The sequence below is a fragment of the Carcharodon carcharias genome, chromosome 3, assembly GCF_017639515.1.
Source record: "Carcharodon carcharias isolate sCarCar2 chromosome 3, sCarCar2.pri, whole genome shotgun sequence".
Lineage (NCBI taxonomy): Eukaryota > Metazoa > Chordata > Chondrichthyes > Lamniformes > Lamnidae > Carcharodon > Carcharodon carcharias.
In genome coordinates this window covers 84,496,341-84,519,904 of record NC_054469.1, presented here as the reverse complement: position 1 = coordinate 84,519,904, position 23,564 = coordinate 84,496,341, and the positions used below count along the sequence as shown (strand labels likewise).

The 23,564-nt window shown below is 42.7% G+C and overlaps 1 protein-coding gene across 4 annotated transcripts in view; it reads left to right on the top strand.

Annotated features, from left to right (window-relative positions):
• Positions 1-23,564, top strand: part of egfra (epidermal growth factor receptor a (erythroblastic leukemia viral (v-erb-b) oncogene homolog, avian)) — a 359,425-nt gene that overhangs the window by 305,691 nt on the left and 30,170 nt on the right. For all 4 annotated transcript variants that reach the window (XM_041183261.1, XM_041183260.1, XM_041183263.1 and 1 more), the window contains 3 exons: positions 3,477-3,599; positions 5,908-6,006; positions 13,148-13,333. In XM_041183261.1, the coding sequence (XP_041039195.1) occupies positions 3,477-3,599; positions 5,908-6,006; positions 13,148-13,333 (408 nt within the window). The remainder of the gene's footprint in view (positions 1-3,476; positions 3,600-5,907; positions 6,007-13,147; positions 13,334-23,564) is intronic.

Here is a 23,564-nt window from a genome sequence, read left to right as displayed (position 1 = left end):
ACCATCCAGGACAAAGCAGCATGCGTGATTGGCACCCCATTCACCAACTTGAACATCCACTCACTCCACTGCCAATCCACAGTGGCAGCAGTATGTACCAACTACAAGATGCACTGCAGCAATTCACCAAGGCTCCTTCAACAGCACCTTCCAAACCCATGATCTCTACCACTTAGAAGGCCAAGGTCAGCAGACACATAGGAACACCACCACCTGCAAGATCCCCTCGAAGCCACAGACCATCCTGACTTGGAAATATATCGCCATTGCTTTGCAGTCGCTGGGTGAAAATCCTGGAACTCCCTCCTTTACAGCACTGTGGGTGTAACTACACCATATGACCTGCAGCGGTTCAAGAAGGCAGCTCACCACCACCATCATGGGCAGTTTGGGATGGGCAATAAAAAATGTTGCCCTAACCAGTAACGCCCATGTCCCGTGAATGAATATTTTTTTTAAATCTGTTAAGTGTAAAAATTCCTTTGGAGTAATCTGATAGTGCTGCATGATTTAGATGAGAAAGACAAGTTGATGGGAGAATAAGAACTGCAGAGAAAGAAATGCCTATCTCTACCGCAGGATCTTGGTTTATAGATCCTTAGATATCAAAGGAAATGATTTTTTGCTGCCTTTCCTTCCCAGAATTAAACTATCTGCTGTAGGGTAACTTGCTGACAACATTTGGTACAAGGACCACTCTTACCGTAGAAATAAAAGTTACCACAGTGCAACTTAATTCAATCATATCATGAGAGGAATTATTGTGATGGCTGAGGGAATGATTCCTCAGAAGAAATGTCAGTCAACATTAAAATATTTTTAAAACTCTCTTTCCTGTCTGATAGCCAGTCAGATTGAGAGGCTTACCAACTTACCTGCAACAGCAAACTGCTATTCATTCTGAGCTAGAGGGCCTCCTATTGGCTTTCCAACATTTAGAGTCACTAATTTGTCAATTCAGGGAGAATTACTGCTGGGTGACAGTTTCTCACACAGCATGCTGGATTTTTCCCACTCACTATTGAGTTTGAAGGTGGGCGGAGCACATAAGATACAGTGGGTGGCCTTCCTGTTGCATACCTGCCCACCCCTGACCTATCTGAATTTTGACGTGGGGCAGTGGAGGCACCGGATGGCCCACCCACCCTTGGGTCTTTTGCGATCCTTAATTGGCCAATTAATGGCCACTTAAGGGCCTCATCCTGCCCCCACCAATATTTTACCCACAGTGGGGGGGAGGCCCACACCATGTGGGAAGTCTGACAGCTTTAGCTGTATGGGCTGGTGTCGGGAAAGTGGAGGGTCCTATTTTTTGGGTCCCTGAGCCCATCGGACCTCTCCTCCCACAAAGTTCACCTCCCCTTTAACCACCCTCCCCCCCCACAAACCTCTTGAACCCTGTCCCCTACCCCTCTTGCTGAGGCAGCCCGCCCCAAACTTACTTTGGCTCCTCGGTGGGGTTGGACTGCCTGTAATCCCAGCAGTGGCCACTGCTCCCAACTCGGCACTGCTGGGACGACAGAGCTGTCAGCCACTCAATTGGCAGCTGTCTAAGATGGGACTTCCTCCCGAAATATGGGCGGAAGTTCCGCCTTAAAGCAATTAAAGCTGCTCCCAGCATTAAATTGCAGAGGGGCAGTCATTAAGATTGTGGGCAGGCTCCCCACTGACATTTTAGCCAGGGCGAGAGGGAATCATGGTGCCCTGTAAAATCCAGCCCTGTCCTGGTTCCAACACAAAGCCCAAAATCCTGCTGTGTGAGTCTAGTAGGGATGGCGGGGTTGATGAGGCAATTACTGGCAAAGATTTGATTGATGGGCCAGGGGAAGCACTCCTGCTTCTCCTAGCCCACAAGCAGCGCAGTAAAGAGCCCTTACCTGCTGAATCTGGATTCTCCTGCCTCACTTTGACTGGCAAGTTTCCAAAACCGAGGAAATCTGGCTGGCCAGTGGTAACTTTAAATGACAGCCAAAGTCTGTGGAATGGAACTTCATTAACATATTATAATCAGAACCAACCTCTCCAGAGTGGGTTACTCAGATGCCCCTCGACCAACTTCAGTTAAAGTGGAAATTGGTGCATTCATGGCTGATTGGATTGGGCTTTTGCATATTTGCCCATTTAAAGCAATTAATGTTGCTCCCGGCATTAAATTGGAGAGGGGCAGTCATTAGGATTGTCTGTGTTATGTCAGGTTAAAATTGCATGAAGCCAAGAGAACCAGTGCCATCTTGGTGTTGAGGACGAACCAAGTTTTATACATGTACATGTACAACAGACAGGAGGGTGTCACCCTCCATCCCCCTCCCACCCACCCCTCAAACTCTTTCCCACCTGTTGGGTGAAATTTTTTGCACCCCTGGGGCAAATTTGAAGGCAGGGAGCATTAATCAGGCAGGAGAGCTCAGGGTGGGACTCCACTGCCTTCCCATCTCCACCTGATTCAGTCCATTCACCCGCTCATCCATTCATCCACTCACCCATTCACCTGCTCATCCATTCATCCACTCATCCATTGATCACTCACCTACTCACACATTCACCCATTCACCCACTCATCCGCTCACCCACTCATCCGCTCACACAATTACCCACTCACACATTCACCCACTCACCCATTCATCCACTCATCTATTCACCCACTGACCTACTCACCCACTCGTCCATTCACTCACTCACTTATCCATTCACTAACCCACTTACTCACTGGAACTATTGGGACCTTTAAAAACTTACCTGAATACGGCATGCCCTGTTGTCATCCATTTTCTCTTGTGCTGAACGGTCTTCCCCATGGATGTCTGCACTGACCCATCGATCCTTCAGCCGGGATTGGAAGTTCTAGCTAAAAAATTGCAAAAGGGTCATGTCGCAGAAATCTCCATGGGCAACGGCAGTGTGCACAGCATCAATGTTGATTTGTCTGCTAACATTATAAACTTGTTCTTGTAGCTGTATATATAGCTGCTTTTAAATCATTCTTCAGCTTCTGATTCCCAAAGAATCTGGTGCAATCAGCAGCAATATAGAGGTGTATTTGTGAATTGTTTTTTTCATGTCAGTGCACTGGTGGACTAGTATTTTTTTAATGTTTTCCGCATATCTGATGATTTTCCTAGGACTTGCTGATGCAGCAGCAGTGTGTATTCGTAACATCATAATGTCATGCATACACTGACTGAAAACTCAAGCCCAGTCTTTATGTTCATGGAATTTCAAACTCGAGTGTAGTGAGTTAACAGGAATACCAAACACACTGCACACAATCAAACATGGGAGAGCTGTGCATTTTAACTCATTCTCCCACAATCTGGACTGCAGAACACAAACAGTTTATAAAGTCACTATACATAGCTTTCAGAGCAGTTCTTCCCCCACGGTGAGTAAAAAGGTTAATAAATTCACAGTGTGACTTGTAAATTTGAGGGAGTGAGTATATTTTGTCCCTCCTGACTGTGGATTTGTTCCTGACACAGCTGGTTGAGCCTCTAACCCCTAGTGGAGCTGCTCCCAATCAGGCCCTTCTAAGGATCCTTAAAGAGACGGAATTCAAGAAAATTAAAGTGCTTGGCTCTGGAGCATTTGGCACTGTGTACAAGGTAAGCTATCTCTCAGACATAATAGTATAACAAAGAAAAAAATCATGTTGATAGTAGAAAAACTCAAATGTTACATTTTCCAGATGTCTAACAAAAATCATTGTTAATTTCTACTGTAGTTGGGAATGCAGAGCAATTGATCGTGTCATTTTTAAAGGGAGAGCGTGCAATGGATTATTTTTATCAATTATCATGTTGGAACGGACTGGTGGAAAGCTAATTCTGGTTAGACCACCAACAGCCTGCATTTGTATAGAATGCTTAACAGGATAAAACATCCAAAACAGTTTCACCTGGGAGAGCTGTAGAAGAAGAGTTGAATTAACTGAAAGTACATTTGAAAAGGCAAATTTGAGGGGATTCTTGACAACAGATGGGGGAATAGTAAGGTGAAGAAATTTAGTGACAGTAGTATAAATGAAAGCTGCACCATGAGGGAGGAGCACCACAAAGTGAGAGACATAGGAGAGATAAGGTTGGAGGGGTGTAGGGGACAAGCTAGGACATAGAGCCGAAGGAGATTACAGCTGTAGGGTGGAGTGAGGTCATGGAAGAATTTGTAAATGAGGACAGTGATCTAAAATTTGGCCTTTTGAGAGATTGGGAGCCAGTGCAGGTTGGTGTGGAAGGGGGCACTGGGCAAATGGGACTTACTGCAGGACAGGCAACTAGTAACAACATTTTTGACAAGGTGCAAGAGGTTTGGGACATTGGTGAACCGAACTTTCAAGAAATTGCATCACACAGAATATCACCAATGACCTTTCTGTAGGGAAGTCTCAATTGTGGACAGGGTGGAAACTAGGGATTTAAAGTGGGAATCTCATGAGAGATGAGCACAGAGCTCGGTGGCAAAATTCATTTATGGACCTCGGAGAGGAAAGATTGTTATGAAGTGAGATTTTTTAGGAATGGAGTTTCGGGCATAGGGAGCCATTCATGATGAATATTAGTTAAGAAGAGAGTGTTTAATATTCAGAGTTGGGTAGCTAGGGTGATGAGGGAGCAGGGGGGTGAAACTCAGCACTGATGGGACTGGTGACAGACAGATGGAATGAGTAAAAGCAAAGTAATCAAGGATCAAGGCAAAGACTGGAGCAAGGTGAATGAGAAGAGAAGAGGAGGAATAGAGGTATACAAGATAGTTAAGGATATGAAGTAGATAAGTCCAGAATAATACTTAAAACTCCTACCTTACAGCACCGTGGGGTACCTATAGCGCAAGGAGTACAGCAGTTGAAGAATGCAGCTCACCAGCACCTCCTCAAGTGCAAATTGGGATGGATAACATATGCTGGCATTGCCAGAAATATCCACATCCCATTAATGAATAAAACAAAGTAAATTGCAGGAGTGAGATGAGGGAACACTGCTTCTGATAAAGTAGTATGGTAAAACTCCAGAATCACTCAAGATAAAAATGCACATTGGAGTGACAGTGTGGGAAGAACTATAGGATCCTTCTGGATGAATGAAGTAAGATGGTGTCCCTCATCTGTAATTTTCCTATGATGTAAACAGGACCCAGTATCTCCTTCGACAGTCCACTATTAATTTCTAAAACAGTTTCTCAAAACTGTAAAGAAATGATCTGCTGTTTCATAGAAGCTACTGATACACTTTGAGATCAGGGAAAATTTTGCAGATTCGTGCTCCTGGCATATAACTTTTCCCATTGGAGGACACATCAAACATTTGATGCAGAGATCAGTGAGCCCTGCAAGATGTTCTATCCATTTTTAGTACTGAAAAATCTTGTGAGGTCCTCTTGACCCTGCACTGAATTCCCAATTGATATTCCCACCAAGTGAAGTTGCTTTTACAGTCTGACCTTCTTTCTAGTGCATGTTTGAAAGATGTCAAATGGATTTAACTGAAGTTTTAAACACTCGGTGATTTTTATTTCTAAACCTGATCCATTTGAAATATTTTCTGTCCACTTCATTTTTGTTGCTTATTTCATTTATAGAAACAGAACCCAAATAGACCAATGTTCAAATAGTTTAAAAGGCCCGCTAAATTCTTAACTTGTTTTGATACCTCTGAGGGTAATGTCTTTTCATCTAATCACTGACAAAAAATATACATGCATTTTTATCATGTTTTACTGCTTTGAGGCTTATTGAAATTTTCACAATTCGTTTACCACAAAAGCTGCTTTTTATGGTTTGGTCAAACCTACATGGTCAGTAGAAGAAATAAATTCAGTTTAATTTTGAGCTCAGTGTATGCTTGAAAAACTTAATCACAATGCTTGAATAAGTCAAGAGATTTTTGATTTTTTTAAAAAATTTCAATACCTCTGCAGGGCTTGTGGAACCCAGAGGGGGAAAATGTCAAAATCCCAGTTGCCATCAAAGTATTAAGAGAAGCAACCTCCCCGAAAGCTAATAAAGAAATTCTTGATGTAAGTGGATATTGTGGTTGTTGGTTTTAATACAAGCTATCTATGCTATATTTTAACAGTAGGATTTGTTCATCAACTTGTACTTAATATGGGAAAATGAGTAGAAGTCTACTGCTGCCAGTTAAATCCAAACTGATTAAATGACAGTTCTCCCTCCCTGTAACATATTGCATAAGAAAAATCCAATTTCTGTATCTTCCTATTGCACACTCTTTTCCAGGGCCCAAGTTCAGCTTTGGTTCTGTTTGATTATGTTTCAAGCTTGGATGCATCATCTATTCTTACCAGTTTTACTGGTTGACCATCCCAAATAGGTCTGATTGTGGTTTTGACTCGAGTTGACAGATATAAGCACACTTCACTGTATGCAGATGCTCATTGTTAAATCCTGCATTTCTTTTTTGTTTTTTTGAGAGGAATTATCTCTCCATTCATTCATACATCCACACAGACAGGCGCACAAGAATTGTAAGGTAATTGTATGAAAAGTTTTCTAGCTTTTGTCATGGGGCAACCTCCAGTATTCATTGCTCTGAACTGCCTCAGATTATTAGAGACATCAGCATTTAGAAACACCATTTGTAAATTTACAAAGTACAACAGGAGGGTTGAGAGCATTACTATTGAAGGTGATTGAATGAGTAACAAGAGACATAGACTCAAGATCGTTGTGAGGAGAATGAAAGGGAGCATGAGAATCAATACCTTCAGCTGCTTATCACAGTATGGGATACTTCATCACAGTTGGCAGTTGAAGTCAGAAATTGGAATTGGATAACTGTTTATATAAGAGAAGAAATATAAAAGATTAGTAATGGGCAAGGAAATTGGATTAGAACTGACAGCTCCAATCAAAGAGCAGTAGAGATGGCAAATGTTAATTCTATGTGCCCAATATTTATGGAAAGGAAAGGGGGTGGGTACATATTTTGCAACTGGGCAATTCCAGGAATGCAGAGATCCTGCCGAATTCAACAGCAGGATCTAATTGACCCTTTTTTTTCATTCTGATACTTGCCAGAGTGGCTGGCTGTTGAGCAGGAAAGCCAGTGGTAAAATTGGGGCATGGTGAGAGGACATGGAGGGCATCAGTGAGGAGGGAGGGACAGATTATGGCAAAAAAAACAGGCTAGGTGGGCTGCACTCCTGCTCGACCTGGCCCACAAGCAGTCCTGGCTGGTGCTGGCAGCTCTTGCCTCCCTTTGGCTGCTTGTTTCCGAAGTCACAGACATTAAATTCAAATCGTTCCCAAAATCTGAGGAACAGAGCCTTATTAATGTATTATGATCACTGATTCACCTCTCCAGAACGGGTTACTCAACCCAAACCCGTTCTGTTTATATACAGATGTAGCCACATATGTAGCAGGTTGGTGTTGCAGTTCGCATTTTTAATGAGTTAACCCTTCTCCTGCCTGCTCTGGTTAAAAATCCCCCCTATCATTCTGTAACATGAATGTTAGGTACTAACTGTTAACTCATTGATAAGATGAGCTGAAGGGCCTCTTCTGCACTGTGGTTCTGTGATTCTATCCATTGATTCTACATTGTGATTTAACTATATTTGAAAAACTGTATGTTCGATACCTTTATTAAAAATAGTAGTAACACACAATAAAAAGGAATTGGTAAAAATCCAGTACCCTAACTTCCATAAAGGAGAAGGTTCATATTGACTCATGAAACCTATTATGCACTATTTTGTAGTGCTATTGGATTGTGTAGTTTTCCTAAATAGCTTCACATAGAAAAATCTATTGTAACTAATCCATCCTGCATGATATGGTTCATGGGTATAGAATAGAAGACGTAGGAACATCCACAAGGACAGTGCTAGTATTAATTAGGACACGGAGGCCAGTGTGCACAATGTTCCCATGTGGAGTTATACAAGAAATTATAATCATGGCACTGCTTGAGATCAATGCTGCCATTTTATAAAGTTCATCATTTTCAGTTCTGATAGGGAGAAATGTTGTAAAAATGCTGGTACGGAAGAGGAGTAATTTATCAGAAACACCATGGTTGAGACCTATTTGGGTTATTAATATTCAATTCTGTGCAGAGAAGTGTATTATCATGATGAAGAGACAGAACCATTCTCGTAATCTTCATGTTGCTGCCAGTGACTTGTCCAAAAATTAATTACTACAAAGCAAATCCCAAAAGAGCTTCTAGGAATGTCAGGCATAATTCAGCAAGGTCATTGTGCACTGATTGCAGGATAAGCAAATATGAGCACAGAATGATAGCCTGAAAGCAGCATTTGAGGAGACCTTCAGAAGAAGCACAAAAGATTTATCAAAGGCAGCAATAAGAATTTAACGGAACATTAATCAATCTTTATGTGCTTGACATGGACTAGAACATCTATTGATTTGTGAAAAACCTCAAGCATTTAAGCTTCATTTAACATATTGTGGCAAAATGTTGCATTTGTTAAGGAAAGATGGTGAGCTAATATTTTAACTCTTTGTCCAAATCTTTTATAACATGATTAAATAGCCATGCTAGAGTTTGCCTCCAGAAACACAGATGGCTCCCTGCTTCCTCAGTTAAGCATATGTAAGCCTTAATGATGAGGGCCAAGTATCACAGCCTAGCCCAGTTCTGTCTTTATGAATAATGATCAGGAGCAGGAAACCTATATGATTTTTTTTCCTCAGTTTAGAAATGCTGAGACTGTGGCTAAAAATTGTTAACATCCCATATATCGCAACAACAATTTGTATTAATATAGTGCTTTTAACATGGTAAAACTCCGAGCCGCTTCTGGAGAATTAGCAAATAGAGTTATAGAGTCATAGAGGTCTACAGCACAGAAAAAGGCCCTTCGGCCCATCTATGCTCCCTGGTAATTGATCCCTCCACCAAGGGAAAAAGTTCCTTCCTGTCTACTCTATCTATGCCCCTCACAATTTTATACACCTCAATCATGTCCCCGCTCAATCTCCTCTGCTCCAGGGAAAATAACCCAAGTCTATCCAATCTCTCCTCATAACTAAAACTCTCCAGCCCAGGCAACATCTTGGTAAATCTCCTCAGCACTCTGTCCAGTGCAATCACATCCTTTCTATAATGCGGATTCCAGAACTGCATGCAATACTCTAGCTGTGGCCTAACTAGCTTTTTATACAGTTCCAGCATAATGTCCCTGCTCTTATATTCTGTGCCATGGCTAATAAAGGCAAGTACTCCATATTCTTTCCTAACCACCTTATCTACCTGTCCCGCTACCTTAAGGGACCGGTGGACATGCACACCAAGGTCCCTCTGATCCTCGGTTCTTCCCAGGGTCCTTCCATTCATTGTGTATTCCCGTGCCTCGTTTGTCTCGCCCAAATGCATCACCTCACACTTATCTGGGTTAAATTCCATTTGCCACTGATCAGCCCATCTATATCCTCCTGTAATCTAAGGCTATCTTCCTCACTATTTACCACCCCACCAATTTTTGTGTCATCCTCGAAGTTATGATCAACCCTCCTACATTCAAGCCTAAATCGTTTATATATACCACAAACAGCAAGGGACCCAACTCTGCTCTCTGTGGAACCTCACTGGACATAGGCATCCAGTCACAAAAACACCCCTCGACCATCACCCTCTGCTCCCTGCCGCTCAACCAATTCTGGATCCAATTTGCCAAATTGCCTTGGATCCATGGGCTCTTATCTTCGTTATCAGTCTCCCATACAGGACCTTATCAAAAGCCTTGCTGAAGTCCAAGTAGACTACGTCAAATGCATTGCCCACACACCTGATCACTTCTTCGAAAAATTCAATCAAATTGGTCAGACATGACCTCCCCTGAACAAAACCATGCTGACTGCCCTTGATTAATCCATGCCGCTCCAAGTTTAGATTAATTCTGTCCCTCAGAATTGCTTCCAATAGTTTCCCCACCACTGTCGATAGACTCACTGGCCTGTAGTTCCCTGGTTTATCCCTTCCTCCTTTCTTGAGTAACGGTACTAGATTGGCTGTTCTCCAGTCCTCTGGCACCTCTCCAGTGGCCAGAGAGGCATTGAAAATTATTGCCAGCGCCCCTGCTATCTCCTCCCTTGTTTCACTCAACAGCCTGGGATACGTTTCACCAGGCCTGGAGATTTATCTACTTTTAAGCCTGCCGGACCACTTAGAACCTCCTCTCTTTCTATGCTAACTTCTTTAGAACAAAGAACAAAGAAAAGTACAGCACAGGAACAGGCCCTTCGGCCCCCCAAGCCTGCACCGATCATATTGCCCATCGACTAAAACGTTTTGCACTTCCGGAGTCCGTATCCCTCTATTCCCATCCTATTCATGTATTTGTCAAGCTGCCTCTTAAACACCACCATCGTACCTGCTTCCACCACCTCCTCTGGCTGCGAATTCCAGACACTCACCACCCTCTGCGTAAAAAATTTGCCCCGCACATCTCTTCTATAGTTTTCTCCTTTCACCTTAAATCTATGTCCCCTAGTAATTGACTCTTCCACCCTGGGAAAAAGCTTCTGACTATTTACTCTCTTAATTATATCACAGTTCTTCTGCCTGATTTCCATATCCATGTCATCCCTCTCACTTGTGAACATTGACACAAAGTATTCATTTAGAACCCAAACTACGCCTTCTGGCTCCACACACAAATTACCACTATGGTCCTTAATGAGCCCTACTCTTTCCATAGTTATCCTCTTACTCTTAATGTACTTGTAAAATAACTTTGGATTTTCCTTCATTTTACCTGCCAATGTTTTTTCATGCCCCCTTTTTGCTCTTCTAATTTCCTTTTTAAGTTCCCCCCTGCACCTTCTATACTCCCCTAGGGCTTCTGCTGTTTTGAGCCCTCGGTATCTGCCTTAAGCCTCCCTTTTTCTTTTTATCCAATCCCATATATCCTTCGACACCCCAGGTTCCCTGGATTTGTTGGTCCCATCTTTTGCCTTTACTGGAATATGTTGGCCTTGTACTCTCCCTATTTCTTTCTTGAATGAGTCCCACTGCTCTGATGCAGATTTACCTAAAAGTAGCTGCTCCCAGTCCACTCTGGACAAATCATATCTAAATACAATCAGGTACCCAGTCACATAAGGAGATATTAGGGCAGGTGACCAAGAGCTTGGCCAAAGCAGAGTGTAATAAAAGAGGAAGTGAAGTAGCAAGGCAGGGAAGTGTAGGGAGGGAATCCTAGAGCTCAGGTGCCACGGCTGCTGAAGGTATAGCCACCAATGTCTTTCTCTCCACAGATGCTGTCAGACTTGCTGAATTTTTCCAGCAATTTTAGTTTTTGTTGCATAGCCACCAATAATTGATTAAAATTGGGGATGTGCAAAAGGCCAGAATTGGAGTAGCTCAGATACCTTGGAGGATTGTAGGGTTGGAGGAGCTTGCATTTATAGGGAAGGGCCAGGCCATAGAGGGATTGAAAACAAAGATAAGAATTTTAAGACTGAGGCGTTGTTCACCTGACATCCACTGTAGGGCATGAAGCACAGGGGCGATGGGTAAATGGAACTAGGTGCAAATTAGGATACAGAGAGCAGTTGTGAATGAGTTTAAGCTTGTGGAGACAAAAAGTGGGAGCATGGACACGTGCTTTGGAATAATCATGTCCAGAGATAATAAAATCATGATGAAGATTTCAGTAATAGCGAGCTGAGGCAGAGGTGAAGTTGGGCGATGTTACAGAGGTGGAAGTAAGTGTTCTTTGTGTTTGTTGGAAGCTCAGGGTCAAAAATGCCACTTTTTCCCAGCTTGCTGTACCTGCTTCAGTTTGAAATGGCATCCAATTGATGGGACCTTCGCTTTGGTACGAGGTCGGACGTGAGATGGAATGGAGGCTGCCACCCCCCAGGAACAGATTGGAGGCTGTCACAGGTGGTTAGAAGGCCCGTCTCAGTGTTCTAGGACTTTGTCCTTGTTGTTTGGTTATATTTTAAGCCCTCTAGCCCTCACCTCTCACAGCCTGCCACTCCCACATACTACCTCCATGCCCCCCTGCCAGCTTAATGTCATAATGCATGCTTGGCTGAGAGCCAAAACTCATAAAAAGATTATTAGAATGGGAGGTTGTTTACACACTGGAGAAAAATGTTGACTTTGCTTGATTGATACCTTTATGTGGTTATAATTTATATTTTTCTATGATCCCTTTTGTCAACGTCTCAATGTTTATTTGCACAAGATTAAGAGGTGTGAAGTGCTTACAGCTTCTGTTATTGATATTTTAGTGGCCTGTATAATTGACACATTTATAAACTTGTAGGAGTGCCAGTTTTTTTCTCAATTATGCATGGCTTTTTTGTAAGCAGTTTCACATATGCCATTGTAACGGTAGCGTTCATTTGTTCTGCACATAGTATATACTGGGTGAATAGAAGGGCTGTGAGTTGACATGGAGGCTATAAGTGGCCATTGGGGGTGGATGGGATGATATGAGTTGATGTTGGGACGATAAGGGACCATAGGAGGGGGCATGTGTAAGATCTTTTGAACTTAGCTTTCAGAAGGTTCCTGAATCCAGCCTATGGTTCACACCTCCTCTGAGATTTGTGAACCATGAGTCATGGAGAAGCTGGCCCAACTCCATGAAAATTGTGGGGTGGAGCCGGCCAGGTCAAGTGCACAGGGTGCAGGCTTGTATCCCACGTCAGTGAAAGTTGAGGGTGCTAAGAATGGAAAGGGAATCCTAGAATCCTGTCCAGCCTGTCGTTTCTAAATGGTTCTGAGCCCTTCCACCTCCGTGAAAATCCGGGTTTAAGATTGCAAAAAATCTGGTTCAGCTTCACCTAGATGTCAGGGAGTGGGTAGCTCAGGACCAAGAATGGCTTCAGTGTTCCCAATTTTGGATCAAATTTCTGCTCATCCAGCGCCAGATGTCAGATGAGTATTCTGACAATTTAGAGACAGTGGAGAGGTTGGGAGATGAGTTGTGTGCCATCCGTATGTTGGATGATGTCACCAAGGAGCAGCATACAGATGACAATCCCAGGTTTTAAAAAAATAATTGGAATCTTGCATATACCTTTAACCCTCTGAACTGTTTTGGAAGCCACATCATTTTATTTCTAGTGTTTAATGGCTTAGCCTTGGTTAATTAATTCAAGGATATGTGTCAAAGACCATGTTATCAATTTTTGTTTGCTTTTTATTTTCAGGAAGCATATGTGATGGCCAGCGTCGACCATCCCCATGTTTGCCGACTTCTGGGAATCTGTCTCACTTCAACTGTACAACTCGTCACGCAGCTGATGCCCTATGGCTGTCTGTTAGACTATATGCGGGAAAACAAAGAGCATATTGGTTCCCAATTTCTCCTCAACTGGTGTGTGCAGATAGCAAAGGTAGTTTTATATAGCAGCTCTTCCTTTTCTCTATGGAATCAACATATCAGCGTAAAATTTAAAGTGTTTATGAATTAACTATGCTAAATCCAATTGTAACACTGGAGAACAAGTTGGTAATATAACTGAATTGAGATTTTACAAAAATATTCACTCCTATTCACTTCAGTGAGTAATTTTAAAGCACTTTAAGGTATCAGATGAATGCAATTCCCTACACCTTCATATGCATAGAACATATTATACTGTACCAACTTGATACCTTGGGTTTTAGGGGTACATACGGAGTCCCACAGTTTTAAGGTTTTGGGGAAGAATAGGCAGATTGTGATGAACATCAATGCCAACAGCAAAATTAAAGCCATGAACTACAGCCTAGATGCAGTGATTTGAGTGGAAAATAAATACCCATGAACATAGCTTTTATTATATACTACGTTTTGGTAACTTATTTAGAGGTGCAAAGTGTCCAACTCTGTCAAGGGCTTTGGAGTTGTCCAAGGTGTTGACAAACTAAGCATCAAGTAAGAAAATGTGTGTGTGATTTTTCATTATGGTATTTTAAATGAAGATGCTGAATGTGATTTAGAAGTGGTTTCACCTGACTGTACCTGAGGAGTATCTTTGTGTCTACATCAGGAGAATGATCCATAATAGTTGTTCAGCAATGTCTATAGTTTTGAGCAGAGACCTTTGTAGTTAATGGAACTTTCTATATTCAGAAATTATTCAAGCAATAGCTTGGTTTGTGGTTAGACAATGTTTCTTTCAAATGCTAATCAATGCATGTTCATAGACTGTGAGAAGACACTTAAATTCATCGGTGGTCATTTTAAAGTGACAGGTGGGTTAGGTTCAGGTGGGAATTGCAAATGTCAGAAATTTCAGACATGACTCCAACCTGCCTCAAACTCACCCACTTCCGGTTTTAATAGAGGTGAGTTGAGGGGCAGGTGACAAATATGCTCTCAGGTGATAGAGCAGTTGTTGAAATATTTTCAAGGAGTGCCTGTGCCTTAACAAGGTTATTAATTTTAACTACTGTTAACCAGATTTCACTGGTCTTGGAAAACCTAGCAGGTGAAAAGAGGCTAGACAGGCTGAACCCATAAGGTAAGTTTCATTACAGCATTGCATATGGTCCAGGAGAAGCAGCAGTGTTTCCTTCAGGCACAACAAGCTATGCAGTCAAGTAACCCATGTCCCTGACCCCAAGAAACCCTGGTGCCGTGGGAAGGGGATGAGGAGTTAGGGGTGATGGAGTAGTGAACCAGGGTGTCACAGAGGGAACAATCCCTATGGAATGCTGACAGACGAGGTGAGGGGAAGATGTATTTGTTGGTGGCATCATGCTGGAGTTGGTGGAAATGGCAGAGGATGATCATATGAATGCTTAGGGAGATGGGATGAAAAGTGAGGCCTAGGGGAACCCTGTGATTGTTCTGGGAAGGAGGGGAAAAGGTGAGGGCAGAAGTGCGGGAGATGGGTCGGACACGGTTGAGGGCCCTGTCAACCACAGTGGGGGGGGGTTAACCTTGACTCAGGAAAAAGAAAGACACGTCAGGAGCATTGTTTTGGAAGGTAGCATCATTGGAACAGTTGCAATCGAAGCAGAACTACTGGGAGAATGGGATGGAGTTCTTAAAGGAAGCTGGGTGTGAGAAGCTGTAGTCGAGGTAGCTCTGGGAGCCGGTCGGCTTGTAATGAATATTGGTGGACAGTCTATCACCAGAAATGGAGGCAGAGGCATCAAGGAAGGAAAGAGAAGTGTCGGAGATGGACCATATGAAGGTGAGAGAGGAGTGGAAATTGGAAGAACATTCGATAAATTTTCCCAGGTCCAGATGAGAGCATGAAGCGGCACCGAAGCAGCCATCGATGCACAGCAGAAAGAGTTGTGGGAGGGGTCTGAGTAGGACTGGAACAAGGAATGTTCCACACACCCCATAAAGAGACAGCCATAACTGGGGCCCATGCAGGTACCCATAGCCACACCTTTTATTTGGAGGAACTGAGACAGGTTTAAGGAGAAATTGTTCAGTGAGAGAACAAGTTCAGCCAGATGGTGGAAAGTGGTCGTAGATGAGAATTATTCAGACCTTTATTCAAGTGTGAAGCGGAGGGCCCTCAGAGCATCCTGGGGGGGTGGGGGGTCGTGGCAATTAGAGGGATTGGACATCCATAGTGAAGAGGAGGTGGTTAGTAAACTGGAAATTGTTGAAATGATGTAGGGCGTCAGAGAAATTACATAGGGTAGCAGAGAAATCAACAGTATAAAATCCATCACATTTCTCCCTCTCTTCAGCTCTGAAGAAGTTATACAGACTCGAAATGTTAATTCTGTTTTCTTACCAGAGGTGCTGCCAGATCTGCTGAGTTTTTCCAGCATTTTCTGTTCTTATTTCAATAGTGTCCATTGTCTGTGCGCTACAGGTGCCATTTGGGAAACAAAATGGTGCCTGACACACACACACATGTCTACTGGGTATCATGCAAGATGCCATCTTGGTAAATGATTAACAGGGCTTCCATTATCCACATCTGAAACAGGCATTAGTCCATTTACAAGTGAAAATAAGGGACAGAAGACCTACATTTGGTTCCTGCTACAAATTTGATTTGCTCTGAAGCAGTTCCAGTGTTGATTGTCTCTGGGAAAAACAATGCGAAACACCACCTAAGATAATGAAAGTACTCAATATAATCACCGCTGCTTCTGGCCCAGGGGCCCAGGAATCTCCAAACTCCAGCAACCACCCACCCCCACCCCACCCCCGCCTACCCCCAGCCCCATCTCCTCCCTCTCCCACCATCAAACTCCTAAGCCCTTCCTCTCCATCTCGACATCACTCCCAAGCCCCCATCAGTACTCCTGAGGCCTGTGACCTTTCTACCTAATCCCCCATTGAACTCAGAGCACAGACTCTGAGGCCCACTCTTCTCCTCATGATCCAACACAATCACTTGCCTGGGCAGGGTTCTACCAGAGCGTCTACATTATGATGAGGACAGACGCCCAAACTTTGGGGCTTTTCGGGCTTCCCTATTCGAGCCAAGGCTGTTAAAACTGGGCAAGTAAGATAGTCAAAAAAAGGTGTGTTGGAATAGGATATTATCGTCAATGGCTGACACCTTGGAACATATTTGAGAGGAAGATAATGACGCAACATTAATGCATCAGCTTGAGAAACTTATTTTGGCTTAAAGATGCTTAATAAGCTGTTCAGTTTCAGTTTAATTTTAGTTCAACCTAGTTCACAATCAAGCTTCATTCAGTGGGCAAGAATTTCACATCAACCATTCTGTTGGTTATCCCAAAAACATGGAGGTTTGTTGGGACGAAGTGGTGTTTAGTTTGATAATTTGAAAGTCTTCGAAAATGTCACCCAAAAGCCTTACTGATCGCTAAAGTGAATAAAGCGTACAGTTTAACGGTATTGTATTTCTCACTTTTAACATTCATATTCACAACAATTATGCATTTATAAGTTAGAACCTAGAAATTTGACAGCATCCCTTTTTGGGCTCCTCACCTGCAGAGTGCTAACGGCCTGTACTCAAATGGGAAGGTCTAAGGAGCCTGGGATTTTGGGCCCCAGACCTCAATATCAGCAACGGGAGCCCTCACAAGTTTGTGTGCCCACATTCAGGTAGGTGATTGGGTAAGATCATAGTGGTCTGTAACATTGATGGTTGAGCCACAGAATGTGATGGGAGGGTGGAACTTAAGTTGGAAAAGAACACCACCGAGGTTTGCAGTATTGTTAGAGGGCCTCGGAATACAATTGAGGCTGGGGGGGGGGGGGGGGGGGGGGGGGGGGGGGGGGGTTGTGGTGGTGGGGTGGGGGGCAGCGGTGGTTGTGTGGCAAGGAGGTCAGAGTTGGCAAGGAGGTAAGAAGTTGGAAGCAGCAGTGATTTTGGTGATCACTAGCCTTTTTTCCACTCCATACTACTCAATGCTGCTTTTCCAAGAGGTAAACTAAAGTTGCAAGCAGGAGCAGAAACAGGCATTAAGCTCCTTATTATCCACATTAATGGTCTATCACCTGCTTCTGACATGGGTAAAGGATGCTGGTTATTTGGCCTTTACCAAAGTGGCATCATGTTTGTCCCATACCAGCATTGTACATGTGTGACATAGACGCCGTTTTGGATATAAAATCTGTAGCACCAAAATCCCAGTCATTACGAAGCTGATTTTCTAGCCCTGTGTCTGCAGATACATGAGCTTCAGAGGAGATAAAAGTTTTATCATCCGGTTATGTTATCAACTCTGCATCAAAGATATATCTGCATATAACAAATTTTTAGCATGACGGACAAAAAGCAAAAATAAACTGCAGATGCTAATAATCTAAAAGAGCTTATTTATTCTCTCCGCAAATGCTGAGAGACTGCTGAGTGTTTCCAGATTTTTCTTGTTTTAGCATGGCTATTGGCTATTGATATTAGTTACTGTACTAATAAATCTCAACTGTTAAAAGCAATAGCATGTAATAAACTATTCCGTTAACATTTTTTAGGGGTTAGATCAGTAAAAAGGACTGAACAGGTCTGCTAAATCAGGATCATTTAATTGGAATCAAATATTCTTTCCGTGAATAGTCACTGCTTCCCTCAAGACATATCATGCATAAAAATTGATAGTTCAGCTCCTCTATCTTAGCATTTTTAAACTACTTTAAAATGGTCATTTAATAACCTCTTACTGCCTGAAGAATAAACTGCTCCTAAGTTTTAAAATTTGTTTATGTATAGTTGAAAAGTTTTGTCTAAGAAAGGTGCTCACATTTCTTGACAAATAAAATAGCATGTCAGGAAAGAATTTAGCTCTAACTGGATCCTTTATTACTTTGTTCAAGTATTTGCGCTTAAAATATTCCTTCCTTTTCTCTTCAAACTTTGCCATTTTTTCATTGAAGTATCTATAAAGCATAAGTTTTTGGATACATTTACTCATCAGGTTCAGCCAAAGTGCAGTATTTTTATATGGTCTTTCATTGACTGTTATCATACAGAGTGTTTAAAGCAAGGAGTACGTGTTTAGATAATGTTGTAGAGAGAGGCCCTAAGTGAGGAGTTGACTACTGTACTGTACTTACTAGCTGAAGTTTCTCTCCCACTATGGAATGAATTGGAATGCCTTCGCAAGCAGAATAGGAGGAGGGTACTAGTTTGAATAGGGAGGTCTGGGGTATAGTGATTAGCATCCCTGCCTCTGAACCAGCATCTCTGAGTTTGACTCCCACCCCAGGGCTTGATGGCTGCAGAAGTTGCGTTCATAACACAGCCAAACAAGTTGAGTATGAGCCTGCAAATCCTTCCAACACACACCAGTGGCAGGCAGTAAGAGCGGGTGAGATTCCTGGTGATGGAAAAAAAGTTGGAGCCTCTTACATCATTATTTATAAATCCAGACGACAACATGCATGTAAAATGTGCATGTTGCCACAGCAACTTGGACTCCCTGAACGAACTATAACATACCACCACCACTGGTTTGAGTGTGAGGCTGATCTTATTATTTTTGATATCATGGTACAAGGGTTGTGTCCACAAACTCTGAATTCAGCAGTACCAGGTTTTTCTATGAACAGTTTGTCGCTGAACTGTAGGAGCTCTGAAAAAGGGCATTTAAATGCAAAGCTCCCTATAATTCACTTGGAAGAAAATTACATTGCTAAGTCCCCTTCAGGCATAGACATCAGAAAAGCTACAAAGGAAGTTTATGTTCAGTGCTATAGAGAAGCAAAATGGGAGCACAAGATTAGTTCAATTTACCTCTGTCTTGCATCTAATTTTCAGAAGGTATTTGGGAAAAGGACAGAGGTAAATTGGCCCAATACTGTGATTAAGGGGTATTTTTGTAGCATGTTACAGGCTATCCTACTAACAACATGCAAAAAGGCATTCATCAGTATTGCTTCATAGACGACTTGGACTCTCTAAGGTAGGCGCTGTGCAATAGTTTTGCAATTAGCTTTCAAATTGCAGTCCACATGAGCAATGTTGCCTTTAACGTTTAGTTGCTATGCGTAGCCCATTTTTGTTCACTGTGAAGTCCCTTAAAACTGTCTGTGTGACCATGCACGCACATTATTTACCAAAGAACAAGGCCTGCACGGTACCTGTTAGGCTGCTGCTTGGCCACGCATTTGTGTAGCTTAGAGGGAATATTGCACATAAGGGCAACCTGAAGCATCAAAAGGGATGAAGAAACCAAGTTTAGGATGGGCCCATTCTGAATACAGCCTGTTATCCCACACTGTCTCTAAAGGGATCCAAAGAGAAAAGTCTAATATAAGACTTCAGTACTCACTTTGGAGGACAGGAGGTTTTGGCAGCCTGCGGTAATCATTGAGCTTCAACATAAATAGGTTTCAAGCAACTCAGTACACTTATATTCATGAAATTGCTTGAAAATTCAGGTAATCTGTGCACTACAAATGGTACAGCCAGTAAATCTACATGGTGTTCAGGACATTTAAATTACAGGCAACGATTCATTTCAACTTATACCTCATCGGTGCAGTTGATTATAATGATGCTTAGCTATCTTGACAGTTCTTTATTTTGTTCATAATACAATTCACATTATTAATTGGAGAGTACACTTCATTAGTATAAGTGAAATTCAATTATGTTTTATAATAGAAACAGATTTAAGAAATGTGATGATGGAGCAAAAGCAAATTGTTAGTAACGATACATTTTTCCAAAATCTATAACAATATTCGGTTTTGTCTGTTCAGACTGTTTTAATTGGTCAGTTTACGGGACACCTCGGTTGGTTTATTTGGGGGTGGTGCCTGGCGCATGTGGAGGTAAGTGGAGTGCGCATAGGACCAAAGTGTGTGATGCATTTGCAGCTGCCAATAGTTGGTGACGGTGGTGGGAGCAGGATGGGAGGGTGGTGGAGAACAAAAATAGCAGAAGGTAAAGGAAACCCAACATCAAAGTTACCCTGGCAGGGCAGATTGTTTCCCTGAGGGATGGGATGGGATTGATGGGAGGGATGGTGATGGCAAAAACAGGGTGGGGTTGACATGTGGGAAATGGAAGAAATGGGATGGAGACAGCATGGGAGGGGTGGTATGGGAGGGATAGAAGCGATGATGGAATTCATTAAGTGTGGAAAAATGGCAGGGACAATTATTTGATACAACTTCTTATTCAAAAGTTCTTCTTCATGCTAAAAGGAGGTATCCCTAGATTTGGATGAAAAGCTTTGAGGAAAACTCGTCAAGTGAATTACAAGAATATATCAGCATTGATTCTATAGACGAAGAAGGTAATAACAGTCTATATGCACGAGACTTTCTACACTGTACCATGTACAAGATGCACTGCAGCAACTCACCAAGCTCCTTCAACAGCACCTTCCAAACTCACAACCTTTACCACTGAGAAGGACAAGGGCAACAGATGCATGGGAACACCAGGGCCTGCAAGTTCCCCTCCAAATCACACACCATCTTGACTTGGAACAATTTCACTGCTACTTCTCTGTTTCTGGGTCAAAATCCTGAAACTCCTTCCCTAACAGCATTGTGGGTGTTCCTATAACATATGGACTGCAGAGGTTCAAGAAGGCAGCTCACCGCCCCCTTCTCAAGGGCAATTAGTGATGGGCAATATATGCTAACCTAGCCAGCAACACCCACATCTCATGAACAAATGAAAAACACAGTCTGACTCCAATGGGTATGCCAATGCATACAATTGGACTCGAGGAAGAAACAGTTATAATGTTGCTATGAAGCTTGAATCCTAATCAAGGACTTGGTCATGGAGCAAGATTGGTAGTTGGATGCTGTTTTCTTTGATGATAGATGCTAAAAAAATGGCAGATTTCTCGGAAATAGGGTGTTTATTCCTCAAATAATATTAAGTTAGAATTTCTGTCACAAGTTACAAGGCCAGCCTCTTCATACTCTTAGGCCTGTTTTTATACATGGACAGCTTTATGCAGCCTTTTCCAGAGTGAGAGGTTTTGACTGTGTTAAAGTATTTGGTGAAAGAATAATTCAAAATTCTGTATTTAAAGAAATACTGGGCCTGAATTTTTCCCACGTCAGGCAGGCTCGGCAGGAGCAGGCGGGAGTGGTTGCGGAGCTGACCACTGCCCGCGATCAGCTCCGCACCACCATTTTACATGGGCAGGCCAATTAAGGCCCGCCCAGCATAATACGCGAGCGGTGGCGCTCAGCATTACCTGTGTGGGCAGTGGGAGGAGGGAGAGTCGGGGCCAGCACTCTTTCGCGCTACCTCAGGGAGATTAAAGCACTTTTGAAATAAATAAGTGGAATTCAAATTTAATGAAATGTCCCCTCAAGTGACCATGTCACATGAGATCGGACATATTTTTATATTTCAGGAAACTTTTTCATTCAGTTTGTTAAAGCTTTAGGAAACCTTATCCCGCTCGTGGATGAGGTTCCCTAAAAAATGTAAAAGCTGTTAGGTCTTTTCGCTTGCCTCCCAACAATTAGGTTGGATGGGCAGCGTAAATTTGAAATTAATTAATTCCTTAATAGGCTTTGTAATTATTGGTGGGTGCACAGCTGACTCCGGTGAGCGCCTGCCGAATGAAACATTACGAGACAGCACGATGACATCGGGACGCATGCCTGACATTATCGCGCATCATTTTACGCATTGGCGTGTCGGGCCTGCCCCCACATGTCGACTGAAAAATCCTGGCCACTGTGGCAATAAAGAAGCTAATTTGACTGCAGATATTTTGTGGTTCTCTGCTAGTATGGAACAAATATTTTACCTTTTGTTGGGAGCGCAAGAAATATTCTCCTAATGTTTGCTGATACACTGCCTCTACAAGTATCCCCTTTGTCAGTATAAATTTTACTTTTCAAATCTAAACTGAAACTCTCCTAACTCAGCTGTGATCGTGTTCAAACTTGTTGCCCTCATCAGCCTCGATTGTCCAAGCAAATTATTTTTTCCCTCAGGGCAAATCGAGCAGCAAGAAAATGCGGGTTTCATCTACAATACACTAACAATTTATACAGTATTGCTGTTAACTGATTTTATAGTATCTAGAATAAAGGTTAATTTCAAAGGTTAATTTGAAAATGACATCCAGACAGTCATTGCTGTTGGGTATTTGAACGTGAGTTTTATTACAGTCAGCTTGTTTCAGTATAATTATAATGTTACAATTATGAGGTTTATAAGATGGTTATGTTTTGGAACTGTGTTTTTAATTCATTGCCACAGAAGGCTGTGGAGGCTAGGTCATTGAGTGTATTTAAGACCGAGTTAGATAGGTTCTTGATTGGCAAGGGGATCAAAGGTTATGGGGAGAAGGTGGGAGAATGGGGTTGAGAAACTTATCAGCCATGATTGAATGGCGGAGCAGACTCGATTGGCCGAATGGCCTAATTTCTGCTCCTATGTCTTATGGTCTTATCGTCCTGAAGTCTGCCTGACTGCAAGACTGGGTGATTTGATGGTTAGAGATTAAAGGGGGCCCACATTGTTTTAACTAGGAAGAAGGTGGAAGGTGTTTACACTTGGAGACAATGGCAGCAGCCTGAGTGCCAACAGTAGATAAACTGAGAGTGTCCAAAATCCCAAAAATGGGTTCAGAATGTTAGGTTGTAAACAGTTGTGCTCTAAACTGTTCATTTAATTTCACGATAGAGTAGAGATGGGGTGTAAAGAATAGTAAATCAGCATTTCTACCTGGATACAACGTCCATGTGATTCACATCGCCATGGGGATGGGCTTTCAGATGGGAAGGGTACAGTGGAAGGCATTGTGATATTGGGTTACAGGGTTTCTGAAGATACCTCTAAAAGCTCAAGATTAGTCTTCTAGGATCTGGGAGAGGGGGAGGGCAGCAAGATGCTGTGGTTCACCATACAAAAATGCGGCTGGGTAATCAGGCTTGGATTGAAAAGACCAAATTCATGAGTTAAAACAAGGCTGGAAGATTTGCTGTGCTTGCGCTAGAGAAACAATCTCTAGGGGAGAAAAAAACCTCACTGTGAAAGACAGCTCTAAGATTAAAAGTTCCCAGATGTGCTGCCCCCAAACGCAGCAATTTTCATGGGGGCAGGAATGGGGTTGGGTTGTGTTTCATGCACGCACGTTTCGTAGTGGCAGCTGCCCATAGAAGTCAGCAGCTGCCTCCACTCATGTGACTTTGGTGTGAGAGGTGCCTGGAACCTGACGTGTGCAGATGAGACCTGGTAGGAGCAGGTCTGA